Source organism: Lytechinus variegatus, chromosome 5, assembly GCF_018143015.1.
Source record: "Lytechinus variegatus isolate NC3 chromosome 5, Lvar_3.0, whole genome shotgun sequence".
Classification (NCBI taxonomy): Eukaryota; Metazoa; Echinodermata; class Echinoidea; order Temnopleuroida; family Toxopneustidae; genus Lytechinus; species Lytechinus variegatus.
This window is the reverse complement of record NC_054744.1, coordinates 40,845,756-40,867,476: the sequence shown is the minus strand read 5'-3', so window position 1 is coordinate 40,867,476 and position 21,721 is coordinate 40,845,756. Positions and strand designations below refer to the sequence as shown.

General features: G+C 35.1%; 1 protein-coding gene across 1 annotated transcript; it reads left to right on the top strand.

The window, feature by feature from the left end:
* Window positions 1–203: 203 nt before the first annotated feature.
* LOC121416159 (nucleoprotein TPR-like) lies at window positions 204–21,084 on the top strand. Its single transcript, XM_041609635.1, has 8 exons — window positions 204–284; window positions 6,575–6,755; window positions 7,249–7,309; window positions 8,574–8,678; window positions 9,615–9,752; window positions 15,561–15,617; window positions 16,175–16,307; window positions 17,091–21,084. Exons 2-8 carry the CDS (start codon window positions 6,670–6,672, stop codon window positions 18,284–18,286), a joined length of 1,776 nt encoding a protein of 591 aa, XP_041465569.1. The 5' UTR covers window positions 204–284; window positions 6,575–6,669; the 3' UTR covers window positions 18,287–21,084.
* The last annotated feature ends 637 nt before the right edge of the window (window positions 21,085–21,721 follow it).

Genomic DNA, 21,721 nt, shown 5'->3' with positions numbered 1-21,721 from the left:
AATTATGCACATAGAATTTCCATTTGTTATTTTGAAAGCAGCATAAGAGAGCAATGTAGATTAAATGCCTTGCTCACGGGCATAGGTGCCGCAGCCGGGGATCGAATCCCGGACTTTGTATAGCCAGGCCAGGCCCCTTAGACCACTCGGCCACGGCGCACCGCCACTCACTGGAAGTGCGCCATCTTTGTCAATTATCGACGAATGCATTCCGTTCATCGTATTACCGAGACGCTGGCTGGTTGCTATGACTGATGTTTTATGTTATTTTTTGAGAATTAGAGGTAACTTTTAGTTAAACTGATATACGATATGAATTGATTCTGATGTCAGGGTATATATAAAAGAAAAAACAGAGGTCGGACTTGCTTGATATTTAAACCAACCGTGCTTGATTCGTACATAAATCTAATCTCGGTCCGACACGTTGATTCTTGAGTGTGATCTAACCCAGGGAGCTGCGCCCGCTTCGCTCGCGGGCCGGAGCTCCCTCGGACTTAACCCAGGGAACTCCCGCCCACTACGCACTCACACAACATGCGAGGTTAGTAATACTAACCTCGCAAAACGCATGTGGTTTCATAGTGGACTTTGACGTTTTCATTCATCACACGAATGTGAGGGAATAAAAAACGCCAAACGTTTCAGTATTTCTCCACTCCACTAATGATTTCTTTTTAATAGTTTTAGTTTTTTTAAAAAAATGAATTGGAAATTAAAACTGTTTTTATCGCTTACCTCCAAGTCTCAACCAGGATACTCCGTTCGATCCGTCCTTAATACTGCGGTGGAAAGTACGCAAACAACAATCGAAAAGCAATTTTTCGTATCGAACATTCTCAATTCAAGTCGTCAGCGCGTAATAGGAAATTGTACCAAAAATCAACAGGTTGCATCTCATGTATATACTTATTGGTAAAGTACGCCATCTTTTGACAAGATGATGATGAAAGTGGATTGAACGAGCAAGAAAATAATGCTGATCGCCTAGAATGCAGCTAGCTTGCAACACCGTAAACAAAGGTACGGTAGGCACTTAAGAACCAAGTTTGAAAGGACACTCGTAAAATTATGTCACTCTCGCGATGAATATTCATTAGATCCTGGTCGTGCATGTTCAATACAAACTCTCTGCATGCATGCACTCGGTGTGTATTGAACACGCACGACCACGATCTAATGAATATTCATCGGCGAGAGTGACATAATTTTACGAGTATCCTTTCAAACTTGGTTCTTAAGTGCCTACCGGCTTGGTGAATAATATCGCGCGCCCTCTTTAGGCAAAAGTTGATATCAACGCTGATCAAGAGGCATCTACGTGAAGATCACGAAAAATGCTCTTATTTTATTAAAACAAACAGCAAAGAGAATTCAACAAACGATCCATATGGTTCGGTAAGTGTTATAGAAAAATTATACTTCATAGCTATGATGTAAAGTCATAGTTATTTATAGTAAAAATGGTGTGAAAGATTTGCGTGCACCAGGTGTATATGAATCCTTCACACACGAGACGATTTGAAACCATGAGTGCCCACTACGCGGGCGGGAGCCCAGGATCTTACGTGCAATTTACCATACCTCACGGAGAAGCATGAAGTATGGTCAAAATAATTCTCCGAATATATACTTAACATAAATCAAGCACTTACCACGATTATATGGATGAAGGTCTAACGAGTGGCAGTTTCCCAACATTGAGGCACAGACTGGAACCTCAAAAAAACGAAGAAGTTCTGTCGCGGTAGCTCCCCTTCTTTCAGAATTAAAAACAAAATGGCCGATTCGCGCATGCGCCCAACAGCCTGGGTACCGGTCTCGATCGGCCATTTTGTTTTGAATTTTGAAAGAAGGGGAGCTACCGCGACAGAACTTCTTCGTTTTTGTGTCACCTGCGAAGCAAAGTGAGACTATAGGCGCCGCTTTTCCGACGGTGTCGTCAACATCAAATCTTAACCTGAGGTTAAGTTTTTGAAATGACATTATAACTTAGAAAGTATATGGACCTAGTTAATAAAACTTGGCCATAAGGTTAATCAAGTATTACTGAACATCCTATTAGAGTTTCATGTCACATGACCAAGGTCAAAGGTCATTTAGGGTCAATGAACTTACATGTAGACCATGTTGGAGGAATCAACATCGAAATCTTAACCTGAGGTTAAGTTTTTGAAATGTCAACATAACTTAGAAAATATATGGACCTAGTTCATGAAACTTATACATAAGGTTAATCAAGTATCACTGAACATCCTGCATGAGTTTCACGTCACATGACCAAAGTCAAAGGTCATTTAGGGTCAATGAACTTTGGCCGAATTGGGGATATCTGTTGAATTCCCATCATAACTTTGAAAGTTTATGGATCTGATTCATGAAACTTGGACATAATAGTAATCAAGTATCACTGAAAATTTTGTGCAAGTTTCAGGTCTCATGATTAAGGTCAAAGGTCATTTAGGGTCAATGAACTTTGGCCGAATCGGGGGTATCTGTTGAATTACCATCATAACTTTGAAAGTTTATTGGTCTAGTTCATTAAACTTGGACATTAGAGTAATCAAGAATCACTGAACATCCTCTGCGCGTTTCAGGTCACATGACCAAGGTCACAGGTCAATGAACTTAGGCCAAATTGGGTGTATCTGTTGATTTACCATCATAACTTTGAAAGTTGATGGATCTGATTCATGAAACTTGTACATAAGAGTAATCAAGTATCACTGAACATCCTGTTCGAGTTTCAGGTCACATGATCAAGGTCAAAGGTCATGTAAGGTCAATGAACTTTGGCCATGTTGGGGTTTTTTGTTGAATAACCATCATATCTCTGTAAGTTTATTGGTCTAGTTCATAAAAAGTGGACATAAGAGTAACCATGTATTACTGAACATCTTTTGCGAGTTAGAGTAGTATTCAAAGTCAACACTGCTGCTATATTGAACCGCGTGATGCAGGTGAGATGGCCAGAGGCATTCCACTTGTTTCAAGGTTCCAGTCTGTGCCTCGATGTTGGGAAACTGCCACTCGTTAGACCTTCATCCATATAATCATGGTAAGTGCTTGATTTATGTTTTAATTATATATTCGGAGAATTATTTTGACCATACTTCATGCTTCTCCGTGAGGTATGGTAAATTGCACGTAAGATCCTGGGCTCCCGCCCGCGTAGTGGGCGGGAGTTCCCTGGGTTACCTCGGACTGGGTTAGACTTAGAGTCACTCAAGTTACGTATTGCGAGGTTATAATATACTATACCTCGCACCACCAACGTGTTTACATAATGGTAATGGATTTTAGAATTGTGGCTTTTTCTGGTGAAAAGCATTCCATTTTCAATTTTTAACATATTTTTTAATACAAAAAGGACATAAAAAAGAGCAAAATCGCTAACCTTAGCCTGGAAAGCATATCATAACCCACTCACACAACATGCGAGGTTAGTAATACTAACCTTGCACAACGCATGTGATTTCATAGTGGACTTTGACGTTTTCATTCATCACACGAATGTGAGGGAATAAAACACGCCAAACCTTTTAATATTTCTCCACTATGTTAATCTTGTAATTCTACATTCATATTTTAAGTTAATTTTAAAAAGGAATTATTTATAAAAGTGTTTTTGTCGCTTGCCTCCAAATATCAACCGTTCAATCCATCCTTAGTTATCCTTAATACTGTGGTGGAAATTACGCAAACAACAATCGGAATTCAATTTTGCCTATCGAACATTCTCTATTCAAGTCGTCGGCGCATAATAGGAAATTGTACCAAAAATCAACAGGTTGCATCTCATGTATATACTTAGAATCTATAGGTAAAGTATGCCATCTTTTGACAAGATGATGAAGAAATTGGATTGAACGAGTAAGAAAATAATGCTGATCGCCTAGAATGCAGCTAGCAGTACAAGCTGCAGAATCGTAAACAAACCGGCTTGTGAATAGTATCGCGCGCCCTCTTTAGGCAAAAATTGATATCCACACTGATCCAGAGGCATCTATGTGAAGATCACTAAAAAATGCTTTTATTTAAAAAAAGCAAAGAGAAGTCAACAAACGATCCATATGTTTCGGTAAGTGTCATAGCACAATTAGAATTCTTAGCTATGATGTAAAGTCATAGCTATTTGAGCTAAAAAGGTGAGAAAGATTCACATGTACCAGGTGCATATGAATCCTTCACACGCGAGATGATTTGAAACCATGGGTGATCATAACCCACTCACACAACATGCGAGGTTAGTAATACTAATCTCGCACAACGCATGTGATTTCATAGTGGACTTTGACGTTTTCATTCATCACGCGAATGTGAGGGAATAAAACACGCCAAACCTTTCAATATTTCTCCACTATGTTAATCTTGATCGTATGATTGAAGTTCATTTTAAAAAGGAATTGGAAATTATTTATAAAAGTGTTTTTATCGCTTACCTCCAAATATCAACCAGGGTACTCCGTTCGATCCGTCCTTAGTTATCCTTAATACTGCGGTGGAAATTACGCAAACAACAATCGAAATTCAATTTTTCCTATCGAACAATATCGATTCAAGTCGTCGGCTCATAATAGGAAATTGTACCAAAAATCAACAGGTTGCATCTCATGTATATACTTATAGGTAAAGTACGCCATCTTTTGACAAGATGATGATGAAAGTGGATTGAACGAGCAAGAAAATAATGCTGATCGCCTAGAATGCAGCTAGCAGTACAAGCTGCAGAACCTTAAACAAAACCGGCCTGTGAATATCACACGCCCTCTTTAGGCAAAATTTGATATCCACGCTGATCAAGAAGCACCTACGTGAAGATCACGAAAAAATGCTTTTCTTTTATTAAAAAAACAGCAAAGAGAAGTCAACAAATGATCCATATGGTTTGATGTCATAGCACAATTAGAATTCTTAGGTATGATGTAAAGTCATATTTGTTTGAGCTAAAAAGGTGTGAAAGATTCGCGTGTACGAGGTGCATATGAATCCTTCACACGCGAGATGATTTGAAACCATGGGTGATCATAATCTTGTTCATGGAATGAGTGCTGGAAAGTGGCTTCGAATGTCTCTTCCACAGAAAATAAAAGAAAGGTCGTTAGTGGTACTAGTAATAGCTTGTCGGTATTTTTAATTTAACAAGATTCTTCATTTCATGATTCACTTACATTGTATGCGCAATGCCAATGATTTTTTGATAAAACAGTCAATAGAGACCAATGAATGCATTAACTTTAAAAATGTACTTTTTATATTATTTTTGCTGACTGTAAAATACTTTTTGGAAAATATTCAAAGCGATGACAAATTAAACAAAAAATATAGAAAATTCTTTGTACCTTGAATGAAGCCCCACAAGTGCTACCGTTTGTTTGTCAATCAATGTTCCACCAAAGTCTTTTTACAGTAAATAGAGTGGACTCTGCTCCCTCTTTAGGAGAAGAAATCGGAATCCGCGAGTGACCTCTAATGCTCGTCAATGTTTCTGAGTTTAGATATTAAATTAAGTCTGTTGATTTTTCATCAAAACCTTCGGCTTCACCAATATTTTTATCAAATTTTTGTTTTGCTTTTGATACAGCCAACTTATTGTGAGGGTGAACTTTCTCAAGAAATTCTTTATAATTTCATGAAAAAGGGAAATAGCCATCCCATAGTGTTAGGATATGGAGAGGTGGGGGGACCCAATGTCTGCACGCTTGAGCAGGTAAAAACATCAACATTTTGTCTTGGTTTTCTACACATTACCTACTCTCAAAACAATTTATGAAATATTGATTTCAGAGTTCCTTATTGCTACCTTGCCTGGACAAAGGCAGACAAACAAACCTGTCTGGGGCTGGTAACACAAAGCTTAGCAAAATCGTATGACATTTTTTATGATTGATTGCATTGACTGCAATGTGCAATTAATCATGAAAATCAAGTTTAAAGAGAAATGCCAGCAGTTGCAGTAAACACTGATTTCATAAGAAAGTCTGTAAAACCAGGCTTAATTGTCAGTATATCATTGAGGAACTAGATCTGGTACAGTTACATAAACTGAACTTTGTGAAATCTTGAAATCTACGCTGAAAAATGTTCACACCGAAGATCACCAGCACAGATAGGCACACGTGGGACAGTGTATTGTTATTGCTGAAATAAAGACCCGACGGAAGTGACCTAATCTGCGCTTATTTTGCTTATTTCTCAGCAATTACACAATTTCCTCCAGAATCATTTGGCACATATTTTTTATCAATACAAACAGACACTTCGGTGGTCATTATATGAGATTCTGTAAAAAGTCATTTTGAGATCGTTACCAATACTGGAATTTATCTTTAAAGTTCAGTCGCTAACATTTGTGTATGGGACCCTGGACATACAACAACTGACTATATGTCCAAAACTAAAATTGAAATGATAAGATTGTTGTTTAAAGAGAGCACACATGTGCGAGACAATACTTTTCAATTGTAATACAATGCTGCACAAAAAAAAGCATAGTCTATAGAATTTTTAACCATTTGAATGATTTTTCTATACTTTCAGGGTTGTTTTCTTTTCTTCTCCTGTTTACTTGTAGATGAACTTTCAGTCTTACACTAACTTATTGGATGGAGAGTAAGGAGAGGCTATTGATGATATCAAATTCCTGGACGTCTTTTGACAGCTGCTAGCATGGGTCACGGGGCTAGTACCAATGTGAAGAAGGTTGCCCTAATCAAAGATCAAGGGCCAGAGGACTCTGATGAATCCAGACCAGTGTAGGTTATTTTTTGTATTCATTGTGCATATATGCCAAGTTAAAAGATGGGTGACATAAAACTAATTTTGCCCCAAATGGATTTCAGATTTTTATCTATTCCTGATTGAAAAACATTGTAATTTAGAAAGCACTGTACAATTTTCCTTCATGATGTAAAATGAGTAGAGCAATATATACAGGACAATGAATTTTCAAAATATTTGATTCATTCCTCAGATTGATTGGCAACACCAGTTTTATTCTTTCTTTAATCAATATTTCCTAAACATTTTATGAATAATTAATAAATACATAGAATTTTTAGGAAGATAAACAAAATTGTGTGTGCAATTTGTTTAGTATTGCACAAAAATACTGATGTAATGAGATTTGGCAGTTTGTATGATTCTTCAAGTGTATTCTTTATGGCTGTGCATATGAAAAAAAAAAGATTGGACAATATTATAAAAGTATGCTTTGAAATTCGCATGTTTTTTTATTCTTTAATACAGATGGACAAGATCAAACTCAGATGGCTGCATCGTAGAGAATCTGAATTCCAGTAAAACCAAGGTATGTAATACTGTACATTGTTTGCTTATGGCTGGGATAGGGTACATTTTTAGTGTGAAATATGAATGTGAGATCGGTTAAGAAAAGTTTGTCTCTTTTGTAACATATTTATATACCGCTCATAATTTGCATGGCTATTCATGTTTAAACAAAGCTAAAAATGTTTGAAAAAATCACTTTATCCTAGGCTAGTAAATGTTGATATTATTAAATCTCTGCTTTATGTGTATTCAATATTAAATTCAAACAGAAAAATATTGGGGAAACATGATACAAACTTGTACTAAATGATGTCTATTTTTTAAATGTAAAACGTATAATGTAAATAAGGGAGGGTATGATATGTCCCTCTCATTTTGTTTGTATTGTTTTATTTTTAACGAGATTTTTTAAAATTTTCCCCACTTTTTATGTCATATCAACAAAACTACATGTAGCAAGTTCTAAGCAAATGCGTTGGCTAGGCTTTATGGAAGTCATATCGTAGTTATAATTAATCAAAGACTGCTTTTCTTGATATGGCCCAATACCAAACATAGTTTAATTCCTCAGTAAACATGGAGCATTGTTGTACCCCACTGTGAATCAATTACGGAATTCATTTCTGTCAAATTGAAATACTCCACGTTTCATGAAATGAATTACAAAAGAAATATTCTGGTAGTTAGTGCATGGCCTAGATTACCTCATTTGCTTGTGAGTTCGGATATAATTGTTCTTTGAAAGTTTATAGAAGCTTTGAAATGTGATTTTTTTTTTCTTGTTTCAAATCTGAAATTTTTGTTGTTATGCTTGTCTCATAAGTTCATTATATATAGTTCCAGTAGTAATGAATTCATCATTATTGCATTGGAAAAGATGCCTTGCTGGATTGCCATGCTTATTTTTTCAATCTTTCAGCAATACCACATACATATTTTCTGCCAGAATCATGTTGGACTTTTATTTACCGGTATGCATACAAACACATAGACAGCCAATTTATCATATTTTGTCTGAACATATTTTCACTTTGTTTCTGTAACTTGTATTCATGTTATTTTTTTTTCAATGTTTTTAATTCAATTTGATGTTTGGTTGACCATTGCCCTTAGTGAAATGCTGTCTATTAGTATTCAAAATATATGCAGTGAAATAAAAAGTGGATCGTACTTCAAAGTCAATTTTTACGATATATAAGTGACAAATTGTAACAATGTCCGTCCACCCAATGTACTGCTTGCAATACTATGAATAATGTTGTGTGATTCTTTCTGTATTACAGGTAGATTTACTAGATCAACAGGTCTCTGAGTATAAAGAATTATTCAGGACATCAGAGCTTAAATTAGAAGAAACAGTGGACAGAGCCAATACTCTAGAAAAACAGGTGGGTTTTATCTGATGCCTTTCAGAATCATGTTCAGTTTGTGATTCAAAGTTCATTTTTGTGTAAACATCACTTATTGCACAATTATATATTTTGATGTAAAGCCAATTCTGAAGGCTCTGTTATTAAGTTGCTCTAACTGTTATGAATAATTTTACAAACACTGGCCCATATTTGAACTCCAGTTTAAATTAAGCCCTGGTTTGAAAATGTGGTTTATCCATGAAGTTACACCTGACTTCAGAATGCGGGCCAATGGGGTTATGAAGTGCCAAAAGTGATAGAAGGCCAAAGCTGTTCCTAACAATTAAATGAAGTACGACTATAAAAACGTCAATTAATTACAGAAAATCAAAGTTTGTGTTATTCTTATATTGTTATATTGTAATGGTTATCAACATCAAAATATTTCAACTTCAAATAATTCATTATGAAATACGATAGTGCAACCCACTTGAGTTACCATTATACAAGTGTAGATACATGTATTTGTGAAGTTGTTCATAAATCTCCAAGCAGCTTTATGAAATGCCTCTTCCTACATGTAGGTATTATACAAAGCTTTTTCAATCAAACATTGCCAATACTTTTCTGTTTACCTGTTATGCTTTGAATAAGATTTTCCTGTTCTAACATACAGATAGTGGGAGAGAATTTTCTCCCAACCCTCATCAAACATTGACATATAATCAACTCTGAATTCAGATTCTTTAAACAAAAAAATTATCCTGCAAAATTTGCATTATTTTTTTCTTATTGGTGTAAATTATTGAGAATTTAAACTACCAAACAGCTATTTGAAACATACCTTGTACTCAAATACAGATTCCTGAAGATCCCAGTACTATCATTGAAAATATCATCCAAGTTTAATGGGTCTAGTCTATGATATAGGTGTACTATCAGATCTGTTCTTATTTTGTATTTTTACCAAAGCTTGCGGAAGTAGAAGGAGTAAACTTTGAGCTGACGGACACAGTAAGTGATCTTCAGCAGCAACTAGAGTCTCTTCAAGCTAACTCCGGGTCAGAGGTCAACAGACAGCTAGAGGAGGAATTGACTACTAGCATTCAGGTAAAAAAAAAAATATTTTCTTTGTAATTTTGTTAATTTATTAATTACCAATTCCTTCTTTCATTTGTTGGATTTTATCCATACATTCATATCATCATTATTCATCCAAACCTTCGTATCACTCAATTCTTTTCTTCTCCTAATTTTGATTTTGTTAATTTATTAATTACTAGCTCCTTCTTTCATTTGTTGGATTTTTATTTGACCTATTCATTCACATCATTCGCAGTCATCCTAACAGTCATGTCACTCATGTTTTGCAGAAAATGAAAGTACAAGTCCTATTTTATACAAAATTAAATTTCTAGGCAGCAGTTTATTTTAGTTTCTGAGATATGTTGGGATTTTCATGGTAATGCCATACAAATTTTTGATAAAATGCGAAAATCCTAATGGAAACATTTTCATGTAGCAAAGCAAACAACAGCTGCACTTGATATGCAAATGCGCAGTCAGCCGAAACTGTTGAATATGTACTGCTTTGACTTTGCTCGTGAAAGAGCGATATAAAATTTTGCTTGCTTGCACTTATTGAAATCATGGTCAAGTTTGTGTATCCCCTATGGCAGCGCTTCACAACCGGTGGGCCGCGAAGCTCTCCCAGGTAGGCCGCAAGAAGCTCCAGAAAAGAAAAAAAAATAGGGGGAAAATTATCGTATGATTAACATGTTCTATTTAATGTCCGAAAGTGGTATGTTTGATCTGTCTCCGTGAGTCAAACAAAGCTAAAGGCACGCCTATCTAGGTAGCCTGTTGTGATATAGACATACACATTGTATGTTGGTTTCGATCTAACTTTGATGTGAACATCAGGCCTCATGTGCATGCATATTGTGTATGTAGTTAATTATCGCCCTTTCACCGGACGTTTGCAAATGCATTTATTTCTCAAACTGATTGCTTTGAATGTGCTTAAGAGCTTTACGTTCAAATATCACGAAACACACTTTCATCAAAATGGACCGTGTTTTAAAGCGAAAGGGTGAGGGAGGAAACAAGTCTACTGTTGAAAAGTCCCAGGAGGTAACTGTAAGAAAGACCCTGGATACATTAAATTTGGATTTATCATAACTGCGCAGAAGTGCAAAACTAAAAGCAATGTGTGTCGAATGTGCTGAAGTTATTGTCAAATAATTAGGGCACTTAAACCGTCAGAGCTTCAGAGACACCTAAACATAAAACCTCCCAAGAGTGCAGGAAAGCCAAAAGAGTGTTTCGAGAGGAAAAATGCTGGATTTAATTCACTGCAGAACACTGTGTACAGATGGGGGGGCACTTGACCCCAGATATGTCATGACCAAGAAAAAAAAGACAAAAAGAAATAAAAAAAAAGGAAAAGAAATAAGGGTGAAACATATTATTTTTTGAATATTGTATCAAAATCTGACACAAACTCAGATTTTTGTAATAAAAATGTCGAAATTTTTGCTTGCTCGCCATGCTCGCTCCCAACATTTTATTAATTGTATGCAATACGCCATATCAAGCCCCCTTAATTTTTTGGCTCATGCCACTGCAACAGAAGATCATAAACTTATGCACTAATATGCTCCTTACAATAATTGTCGAGACAATCTTGAGTCGATTGAGACAAGAAGTCACATCCTTAAAAAAAAAAGTTTGGTAGGAGGTGGGCCTCGAAAAAAATCTGAGAGTCAAAGTGGTCCTCGAGTAAAAAAAGGTTGAGAAGCACTACCCTATGGTGTTTTTGTTCAGGGAAAATCTAAACCGCTCAAACCAAAATTACATGCAGGTAGCTCTTTTCTTTGATTCTTTGTTTTGTGTAAGAATAAAAGTACCAATGTCAAACAATTGTCTTGGTCGTTCCAACCATGTATTTTCTAGTAATGAAAGGGTTATTGGGCTGGAGAACAAAGTGGAAATTATTGCAAACTTTGAAGTTAATTTTCTCTGAAATAGGTTTGCTCTGTCGTATGAGTGATACAACGGTTTGCATGACCGCTGACAATATATTCATATACTAAAAGGACATGTCCACCTAAAACAAATTGATTTGAATAAAAATAAAAATTCCAACAAGCATAATGCTGGAAATTATGACATCTTAAAATTACATTTCATTTCACAAAACAGTTATATGCCCATCATGGTCGGTATGCGAATGAGGAGACTGATGACATTATCCACTCACTATAGTCAGGCAGCATATGTCATGATTTACCGGCTACTTCGAAAAATTGGCTAAGTCTGATTTTTCACTTTTATGTGATTGGTGACATCACAAGGAACAACTTCCAACTTGGTGACAAATTTTTAATGGTCATCTTGACCATGTTAGGAGTCAAAATAAGTTCAATAGGGGTCAATTTCTTATATTGCCCCAATTCTGTCAAATGACACATCAAATTGTTTGTCTTGTTAAACTGAACAAAAAAGTGTACACAACCATATACTCTTGACCCCCCGTTAAAAAGTTATGACCAGAAATGTCAAAGGTCAACGAACTTTCGTTAAATGGCAAATTACACTGAAGGCTCATTCATTCCGTGTTTTTATGCATGTGTGTACTTTTTTATTTTCGATTTTGATAAGTCCATCGTCAGAAGTCCTTATCCAGAAGATATAAAGGGTCAAGACAAGGTCAGGGAAAGGTCAAAAGGTCAACAAACTTTCATTGGAGGCCAAAAATACACGTTTAATAGCGATTAGAAGTTTAGGAGTCTTATTTTTCGTGGGTTCTTTATTTTGAGTCTATATCTAAGAAGACATTTTATATATGAAGGGGTCAAATGTGCTTATTTAGGGGAAAAAAATAGATAAACAGAGATAGACGTCGTATGCATTCAGTGTGGTATTGCGAGAATACCTTGAAAAGACTTGACAAACCCTTACGCCCTTAAAATCTTATCATCTTCAAGATGTGATAAGTGCAACCAGGGAGTTTTTTTTATTTAGGAATTCAATTCAAGTTCAGTTCATTTTCAATTTACTCATCTTTGATAATGTAAAGAAGTATTTCCTTCATTTGCTTTGTCAGAAAATCTTAATTACCAGAAATTATTGTAATAAATTGGGGTACAAGTATAATACTATGTTCACAGAATAAACACATCGATTGATCAGTGCTCCCAGCTCCTAAGAAAGATGCCTAATATTTCATTTGGATTATCTTGCAAATAAGATAATGAGGTTACGATTGAGGGTGATAAGTTGGGCTTCAATTGCTCCTCAATAATTCTTATGTATGACGGTTATATTATTTATAACAAAGAAGCAACATCGTGTAGGCATGCTCATTGTAATCATGGATGTCCATTATGCTGATGTGATATATTCTGACCATTACTCGATCTCTGGAGTCAAGAAGGACTACACATTTATGGTTCATGTGCTGTTCTAAGCTTATCATTGGGCCCTTTTGCATTTTGTAAAGTGAAAATTTATAAGGATTTCTTGCATACTTTTGGTCAATTATATTTATTTTTTGTAAAAATGCAAGTCTTCACAATTTCTGGGGGCAGCTAGCTGCCCCCCCCCCTTCCCGCTGCGGTATGGCCGTGGTTTACTTCAATTATATAATTATTCTTTTTAGTAACATCCAGGTAATTCAGCAAGTAGGAAAAAAACAAGAACGACAAAAGAACAAAAACAAAATCTGCATCTGGTATTAAATTTAGTTTCACGTTGTATGCTCTGGAAAAACCGTCACACTTGATAAAATAGTACAAGCCGTGTTAATGTCAGCACATAACAGGAATGTGTAGTCGTTGGCTCCAGAGATCGAGTAATGGTCAGAACATATCACATCAGCATGATGGACACCAATGACTGACTACAATGAGCATGCATGAACGATGTTGCCTCTTTGTCAGAAATAAATAACAGTCACACATTAGAATTAATAGCAATTTGAGTCCAACTTATCATATCATCCTCATTCCTTACCTCATCTTATTCGTAAGTTAATCCAAATATGATGTTAGACAACTTTTTTAGGAGCTGGGAGCACTGATCAAGCGATGTGTCTGTTAACATACATGTAGTGCACATAATTATATACCCCCAATACATTACAATACTTTCTGTTGATTAAAATATTATGTACAAAGCAAACGGACTAAATGTATCTTTACATATCAAAGACTAGTAAATTGACAATGAATTGAACTTGAATTGAATTCCTAAATCAAGAAAATCAAGAAACTCGGAAAGAGCTGGTTGCATTTATAAGTACATCATGAAGATGATACGACTTTTAAGGGCATTATAGGGTTTGTCAAGTGGTTTCAAAGTATTCCTGCAGTACCATACCACACTGAATGTATTCGACGTCTATCTCTGTTGATCTATCTTGTTCCTAAATAAGCATATTTGACCCCTTTATATATAAAATATCTTCTGAGATATAGACTCAAAATAAAGAACCCACGAAAAATAAGATTTCTAAACTTCTAACCGCTATTAGACGTGTATTTTTGGCCTCCAATGAAAGTTTGTTGACCTTTTGACCTTTCCCTGACCTTGTCTTGACCCTTTATATCTTCTGGATAAGGACTTCTGACGATGGACTTATCAAAATCGAAAATAAAAAAGTACACACATGCATAAAAACACGGAATAAATGAGACCTTCGGTGTAATTTGCCATTTAACGAAAGTTCGTTGACCTTTGACATTTCTGGTCATAACTTTTTAACGGGAGGTCAAGAGTATATAATTGTGTACACTTTTTTGTTCAGTATAACAAGACAAACAATTTGATGTGTCATTTGAGAGAATTGGGGCAATTTAAAAAATTGACCCCATTGACCTTATTTTGACCCCCAACATGGTCAAGATGACCATTAGAAATTTGTCACCAAGTTGGAAGTTGTTCCTTGTGATGTCACCAATCACATAAAAGTGAAAAATCAGACTTAGCCAATTTGTCGAAGTAAATGACATATGCTGCCTGACTACTATTTCTTTTGTATTTTATTATCTGAAATATGAAATATTCAAATTTTGTCCTCATCGTCAAGTAAAACAACAATTAATTCCTCCATGAATATTTGTAATTAGCATTGTTTGATACTATATGGTTCAGTCAAGTTGGTCCTTATTGTCAAATCTGTAAAAAATGAAATATTGAATAATTCAAACAATCAAAAAACAAAAGAAATAGTGAGCGAGGGACACCATCGACTGTCTCATTGTATGTCATTGGGTTGTGCATATCACTGTTTTGTAAAAATAAGTGAAACTTTAAAATGTCATAACTTTCTTATTTAACATGACATTTGATTTTAATGAAACTTTCAGCTTAATGCTAGTTTTATTTTTCTTTATTTATTCAAATCAGCATTTTTCCTGGGGTAGACTTGACTTTTAAGTTTGATTTCAATTCTGTCATATTCCTTCATTCCTTTATTCTCATCCTTTTAGTGATTTATTCATTTAATATTTGTTTTGCAATTATTCATGTATCCATTATTCTACTGATTGCTCATTTATACATTGGTTCATACATTTGTTTATTTATCCATTAATTTATGGAAATAAAAATTTCATCTTTTCATCTTTCAGTCAAACATTTTTTCATCATTCTTTTGATTAATTAATTACTTATTTGTGTTCATTCATTTAATCTTAATTCATTTCTTTATCAAATAATACATTTATATATTTCATGCATTTGTCCATAATTCATTCAAGAATTTATCGATTCCCCTTTTCTTATATATTTTTTTTATTCTGTCATGATTCCAGTATTAGTTTCATGTTATGAATATTAAACATATGATACAGATTTTTTTTTATAAGCATATCTTTGACTTTTTTTTGACTTTTTTCCCTCTATGTTTTTCAGCAAGTTGAGAAGTTGGAGATGCATGTTAAATTATTAGAAGAGCAAATGGCTAGCATGGTAAGTACCTTGTATAAACATTTGTAGAATGGTAATGTCCACTCACAGTGTATACATTCAGGTGTATCCTCATGAATTTCAACAATATGTCTTCAGCTCTGATTCACCTTGTTAATCGCCTACTCTAATTAAAAAGAAATAGATAAATATAGTATAATATAGTATAAAAAGGTGATTTTCAGTTGCCCTTTCATGATTTTTGAACAAAAAACAACATAGCTATTTGCTTTCAGACATCTGTTAGCAGAAAACTTATAGCATCACAATTGAAATGTTCTGATAACATGTTAATTGATTGATTAATTTGTAATTTTTTTCTTCAAATTTCATTTGTATAAAAAGCAGATTCAGTAGACAAAAATGAAATATGAAAAGGAAATTATTCAAAGTGAATGTATTACATTGATATTTGGCATTTTGTTAAACCCTTTTTCTTTACTGTAAAGTTACTCTTTGAGGTAAAATTTTCTCACGAATTTGTACATTTATGTTGTTGATCAAGAAGAATCATATTCAATTCATGGTAATAATTTCACATATGTAATTTGCCTTCGTAGCGTTCTAAGTTTCGTAAGAAGTTGAGGGCAGCAAACACAGAGGTGACAGAGTCTAAACAGGATGCATCTCTCAAACTGTACAGTCTTAAAGATCAGATTAAACAGCTCGAGGAAGAGAACCTTAAACTTACAGGTGAGGCTATGGTGTCTTTGCTGATTGAAACAAAATTCTTATTGGCCTTACTGAAAATGTTCTGTTGCCACTTCATTACTTGAGAACATTAGGAATGTCTGGTATGGATAACTGAATCAAGATTATGAATTTTCTATTTGTTCCACACCGACAACTTCTTTATTGATACTGATTTGATAATTGCGCATGGGATTTCTGCAGTTACAATTAGAATTCAGATCATTTGGTATTAAAGGGAAATAACAGTTAGTCAAATGGTTATAACAAGTAATGATTAGGGCCAAATGAAATTAGACTAAATGATAGTATTGAATTAGATTAGTTAAAAAGTAGACCTCTAATCTCCTTTCAAGACATGAACAATTTGGATTCAATCATCTACTTCAGACAGACTTAATAATATTTTGATGTGTTTCATATCTCTATCAGTTGCTTAGTGGCTCCAGTTCATGTTGATTCTGTTTTCCTTTAATTATTTACACTGTATCTGTCAAGTCAGAGTTGTGATGGGGTGATACATTTCATTCCTCTGTGTGATAAAATGAATTCCATTTCTTATTTCACAGTCCTACTACTGCATGCATGCATGCAAAGTGTAAGGGTCAGACATTTTAGTACATACACATGACAGAAATGTACAATGTAATGTAAATGCATTTTATTGACCAAGAGTTCATTGCAAAAAAAAAGTGTTGGATAGATCGAGGTAAATATCCAACAAATATGTATAAATCCTCCTTTGATTATATTTAGAATTTTTTATTCTTTCTTCATACTAAACAGAACGACTTGATCTAGCCAACAGTAGACCTAGCAAGACGGAGCTATCATCAAACCAGACAGGGGGTGATGATTCCAGGATGATGGTCATTCTCGAGTTGTCCAACCAAGTGTCTGCTCAAGAAGATCAAATCATCCAGCTACAAGAGCAGCTGCAAGAGAAAGACAAAACCATCAAGGAACTAACCAATCATCTTGATCATGTGAGGACAGTGAGTCAAGCTCTAAGTGAATTGGGTAGCAGGCCACCAAGTGGAGCCACCACTAGGCCATTGAGTGGAAGGAGTCAGCAGCAATCTTCAAGGAGTGGACATGTGGAGGCTAGGAAAGGTAGTGAAAGATCAGTGAGGTCAGGAAAATCATCTGAAGGTATTCAGGGTGATGAACTAGATGTACATGTACATGTAGGTGATCATCAAGAAGTCATCGGGAGACATGTCTCTGGTAGTACTGTTGGTGAATGTGATGATATTCCCAGAGATAAGGAAAGGACTTCATCTGGTAAATCGGGCAGGAGACAAAGCTCATCTCAAGAGAGAAGGAAGAGTGGCAATCAGGATGAAAGGACACGTGGTGGTGGAAGGAGATATTCTGAAAGGTCTAGCAGTGCAGACGTCAAGGAGGTTAGAGGTCATAGGAGGAAAAAAAGTACTTCTGGAAGTCAACCAAACGATGCTTCCGCTGCTGAACTACCTAATGATGGCTTTGTAGCTGAAGGGAATTCAAACACCCACAGTGCATATGCGGACACTACTGAGAACTTGACAAGGGATCAGATCAGAATAAACTCGGCAGGAAGCCAGGATTCTGCTTTCCATGAAAGCCCATTGGAAGGGACAAAGAGCGCGCCCTCTAGTGCTGGGACAAGTCGGCACCGTCGAAGATTGAAGGCGGCTCAGCAACGGGCCTCATCACTTGAAACAATAGACCATAGTGGCTTAACATCTCCCAAACCACCACTAAAACCCGAAACAAACCTGTATGAGCAGGACTTGGGGGTTGGTAATGACTTAGGTCCAGCGTCAAGTAGATCTACGTGTACAAAGGAATGTGATCAGGATTTGGACGACCTGTTACAAGAACTCATGAGTGATGAAGGCTCTAAGGACACAGGGTGGAAGAAAAATTCAAATTCAAATCATGGGTTTGGGGTTTCAGAAGAAAAAATTCGGAGCTTGCTATCTGATAGTGCGTCCTGATGAGACCCTAGTTTGCTCATTGGATGTGCTAACCAGCACAAATAGCCCGCTATATATGGAGTTTGTATCTGATCTGAAATAGGAGAAATGACAACCAATTGATACATGTAACCAGGGATGTGAGAGGCACATCCCTGATGTAACTACAGTGATTGTCAAGAGGTTTGTTTTTTTAATACATTTTTACAACCTTTTTTCTTTTGCACCTTGATGGGTGGACCATCATTTTTTTTCTTTTTTTTTCTTTTTTTATAAATGTGGTACATACTGATTTGTAATTTTCAGAGTCTATCAATTTGGGTCACCTAACATATTACATCAACATGAAAACACAGAAAGCATTGGTGTACTGGGGAATACATATATATTTTATTTGGGGTTTTATATATGTACACTAGACTATGCATAATTTGACCCTCCATTTACATGTATCAAATAATCACCTAACTGGAAGCATCATTTCAAACCAGACTATGAAAAAAATGTGCTAATTACTTGTTCTAAGTTGAAGTTAACCAAAGTCAAACATATTTCAGTGATCCCTGGAAATTTGGCTTAGGCAGTCTGTAAGTGGCAACCAAATTGTTAATTTGATTTGAGGGTAGGAAACAGACTGAATATTGCATCCATCAAACCCGACTCCCATTTTATTAATGACATGGATTTCAGATCTGCCAGCATGCATTATTATCATGGAATACTTCACTTTGGTTGACAGTTAAGTATTGTTTCCATGGTAGCGCTTATAAAGATATTGAATTATTATTTTTATTCATTACAATTCCAAACAAACCACAAGACTGGTTATTCACGAAGAAGGGTGCCTGTATGGATTCTACTGTTCTTATTATAGGTCTAATAAGAATTGTAGGAAGTCACTCTCATGATCCTTTTTAATGCTTGTTTTTGTCTTGATTCACTGAAAGACTCCAGCAAATGTTTATGAAATATATGTAGTCATTTTGGCCTGTTTGTCTCTTTACAAAGAGAGTTGCATTTAAATGCACTATGAAAGGCATCAATGTAATCCTAAAGACACTCTTCTGATTGATTGAAAATCAAGTTTTATTTTGATTTTTTAAGATGAGTTGATTGCATCTCAGGCCAGCGTGTCCTCAAATTAAATTCAAAATAATGCTGTTCACACACTGCATGGCATGGCTCCCACTTATCTCAGTGAACCCCTAACACTGAAATCACCCACCCAGTCCTACAGACCAGTCACCCACCTGTTAACACAAAGATTACACTAGGTGATGGTGCCTTTGTTAGTGCTGCACTCAAACTCTAGAATAGTCTCCCTTCCTCTGTAAGAAACACATGATCTGTAACCATGTTCAAAACTAAACTAACAACCTACCTATTTCAAGAGCGGTTCAATAAATAAGTCCTTTTTTGTTATGTAATTTGTAGAGAAAGAAGGCTTCTCTTTTCCCATAATTATCACTCAATAGTATTTTTTGTTTACTTATTAACTATTTCACCTTTTAAGTATTGTAATGCTCAGTTGAGTATCTACATATAGAAATTGTGCAATTTAAATGTACAAAATATTGTATTTATTATTTTTATTTTTATTACTACTACTACTACTAGCACTGACATACTTAAAAAAAAATAAACATGCAAAACCTGCAACAACAAAAAACAGAGTAAAAATACTCCCACTCTCATCAGCCCTGAGTTACCCTTGCTGGTGGAGGACTTCAGGGAATAGAACTACAAGGTACTACTATTATTATCATATGTATTGGTAAGTAAGCATGGTTAAATGCAATCTTGACATTCATGAATATCAACATCAACATAATACCTTCATTGTGTTCATTTAGCTTCTCTTGTTATTGATATATGGGGGTAGCTACATGTACACTTTATATCTTGTTTGATTTCTGATAATAGAAAGATAATGCCTTATTGAAGAATCAGTGGTGAACATTTTATAAAAGCCACACACAATCACCCAAAAAAAGTTGTCAGTGTTGTTTACAGTTAGGCAGTTTTGGATTCCAGTGCTACAGTGCTTTCTAGAGTTGGGTAGAATTCCTCTTCATTCATTTTTCAACAATTATGGCTACTTCAGTACAGTTAGGCAAATTATATAGAGACAGGAATTTCAATCTGATTGTATTATGTTTAGCATATCTGTTGATCTGTTGATTAAGTTTATGATTGTACTGATATAAATCATATTGATTTGTTTTCCTTTTTATTCTCAGTTCATTTCCCCCAAAATGTGCAGAGTTGTCGCCATACGGTACAGCATTACATACTAATGATATGAAAGATTTACATGCATTTCATAATATCTTATTTAGCGGACTATGTATGCACAAAATATTTACTGGGACCTGGGTGGAATGGAAATAATTCAGACAAAAGGAATATCCTGGTAAATTTGAAAAGTAGAGTTTAATAAAAACAAGCAGTACAGAAAGAATTTTTCCTGCTTTGAACCCCAAAATAATTTTTTGAAAGCTTAATGAGCACACATTAAAGAAATATCAAATTAAGTAATTGTTGTTAACAGGGGCAGTCCCAGGGTATTTTGAGGGGGGGGGGGAGGCGTCTGAAGAGCAACATTTTTTTGTATCACCTGGATAGCAGAGTGAGACTATAGGCGCCGCTTTTACGACGGCGGCGTCACATTAAATCTTAACCGAAGTTTAAGTTTTTGAAATGGCATCATAAATTAGAAAGTTTAAAAGCCTTAGCACATTCCGTCCATTTTATCTAAGAAATGTTTGAGTGTAATATGTAAATGAAGGAATTATTAAACACACATTTCTTTCAGAATTCAGACTTTATCGTGATTATGTCCATTGTGATTCTTTCTGTCGATTTACCTTTGTGCGGAACTTTGGTTAATCAATTTTATGATCAATTGTAACTATAGTAAATTGTTTGCCATAGAATTGTGATTGATACATTTATCAGCTGTTTGACTTTATCAATCTATTTAATACAGGGAAGTAAGACAAGGCATCATAGGTTTTGGAAAAATAATTTCATTTGTTTTAATGAAAATATAATCATAAAGCAATATCTGATCCAAACCGTAAATATATGTTAAAAAAGGTTAAAAAAAAAGAAGCCAAACCCACCAAAAAAAAATAAAATAAAACAAATAAATACAAGCAAAGTAACTGATATAGGATGGTATCTGTCATTCCTATCCATTCTTGATCATTTATTTTTATTTGATATACAACTGTTTGTCGCCTCAGCAATTAAAGATAAAATACTCGGTACCTTACAAATGATTTAAACTAGTAGCCGCATGTTGTATGGCCTTAAAAGAATTTAGATTTATTTCAGTTTGTGTAAGAAAGGCAGTCGCAGATTGTAAGATCAAAATGGTTTCTATAAAAGTTTTGAAATATTTCACTGGTAAATAATGAAATAGATATATTTTTTGTAAGTTGCAACAATTTT

Bases quoted from the DNA above. Each gene is read 5' to 3' on its own strand.
- LOC121416159 (XM_041609635.1), top strand. From the start codon at position 6,670: ATGGGTCACGGGGCTAGTACCAATGTGAAGAAGGTTGCCCTAATCAAA. The intron at 7,310-8,573 runs GTATGTAATACT...TCTGTATTACAG, and splicing joins TGAATTCCAGTAAAACCAAG to GTAGATTTACTAGATCAACA. The intron at 9,753-15,560 runs GTAAAAAAAAAA...TATGTTTTTCAG, and splicing joins AATTGACTACTAGCATTCAG to CAAGTTGAGAAGTTGGAGAT.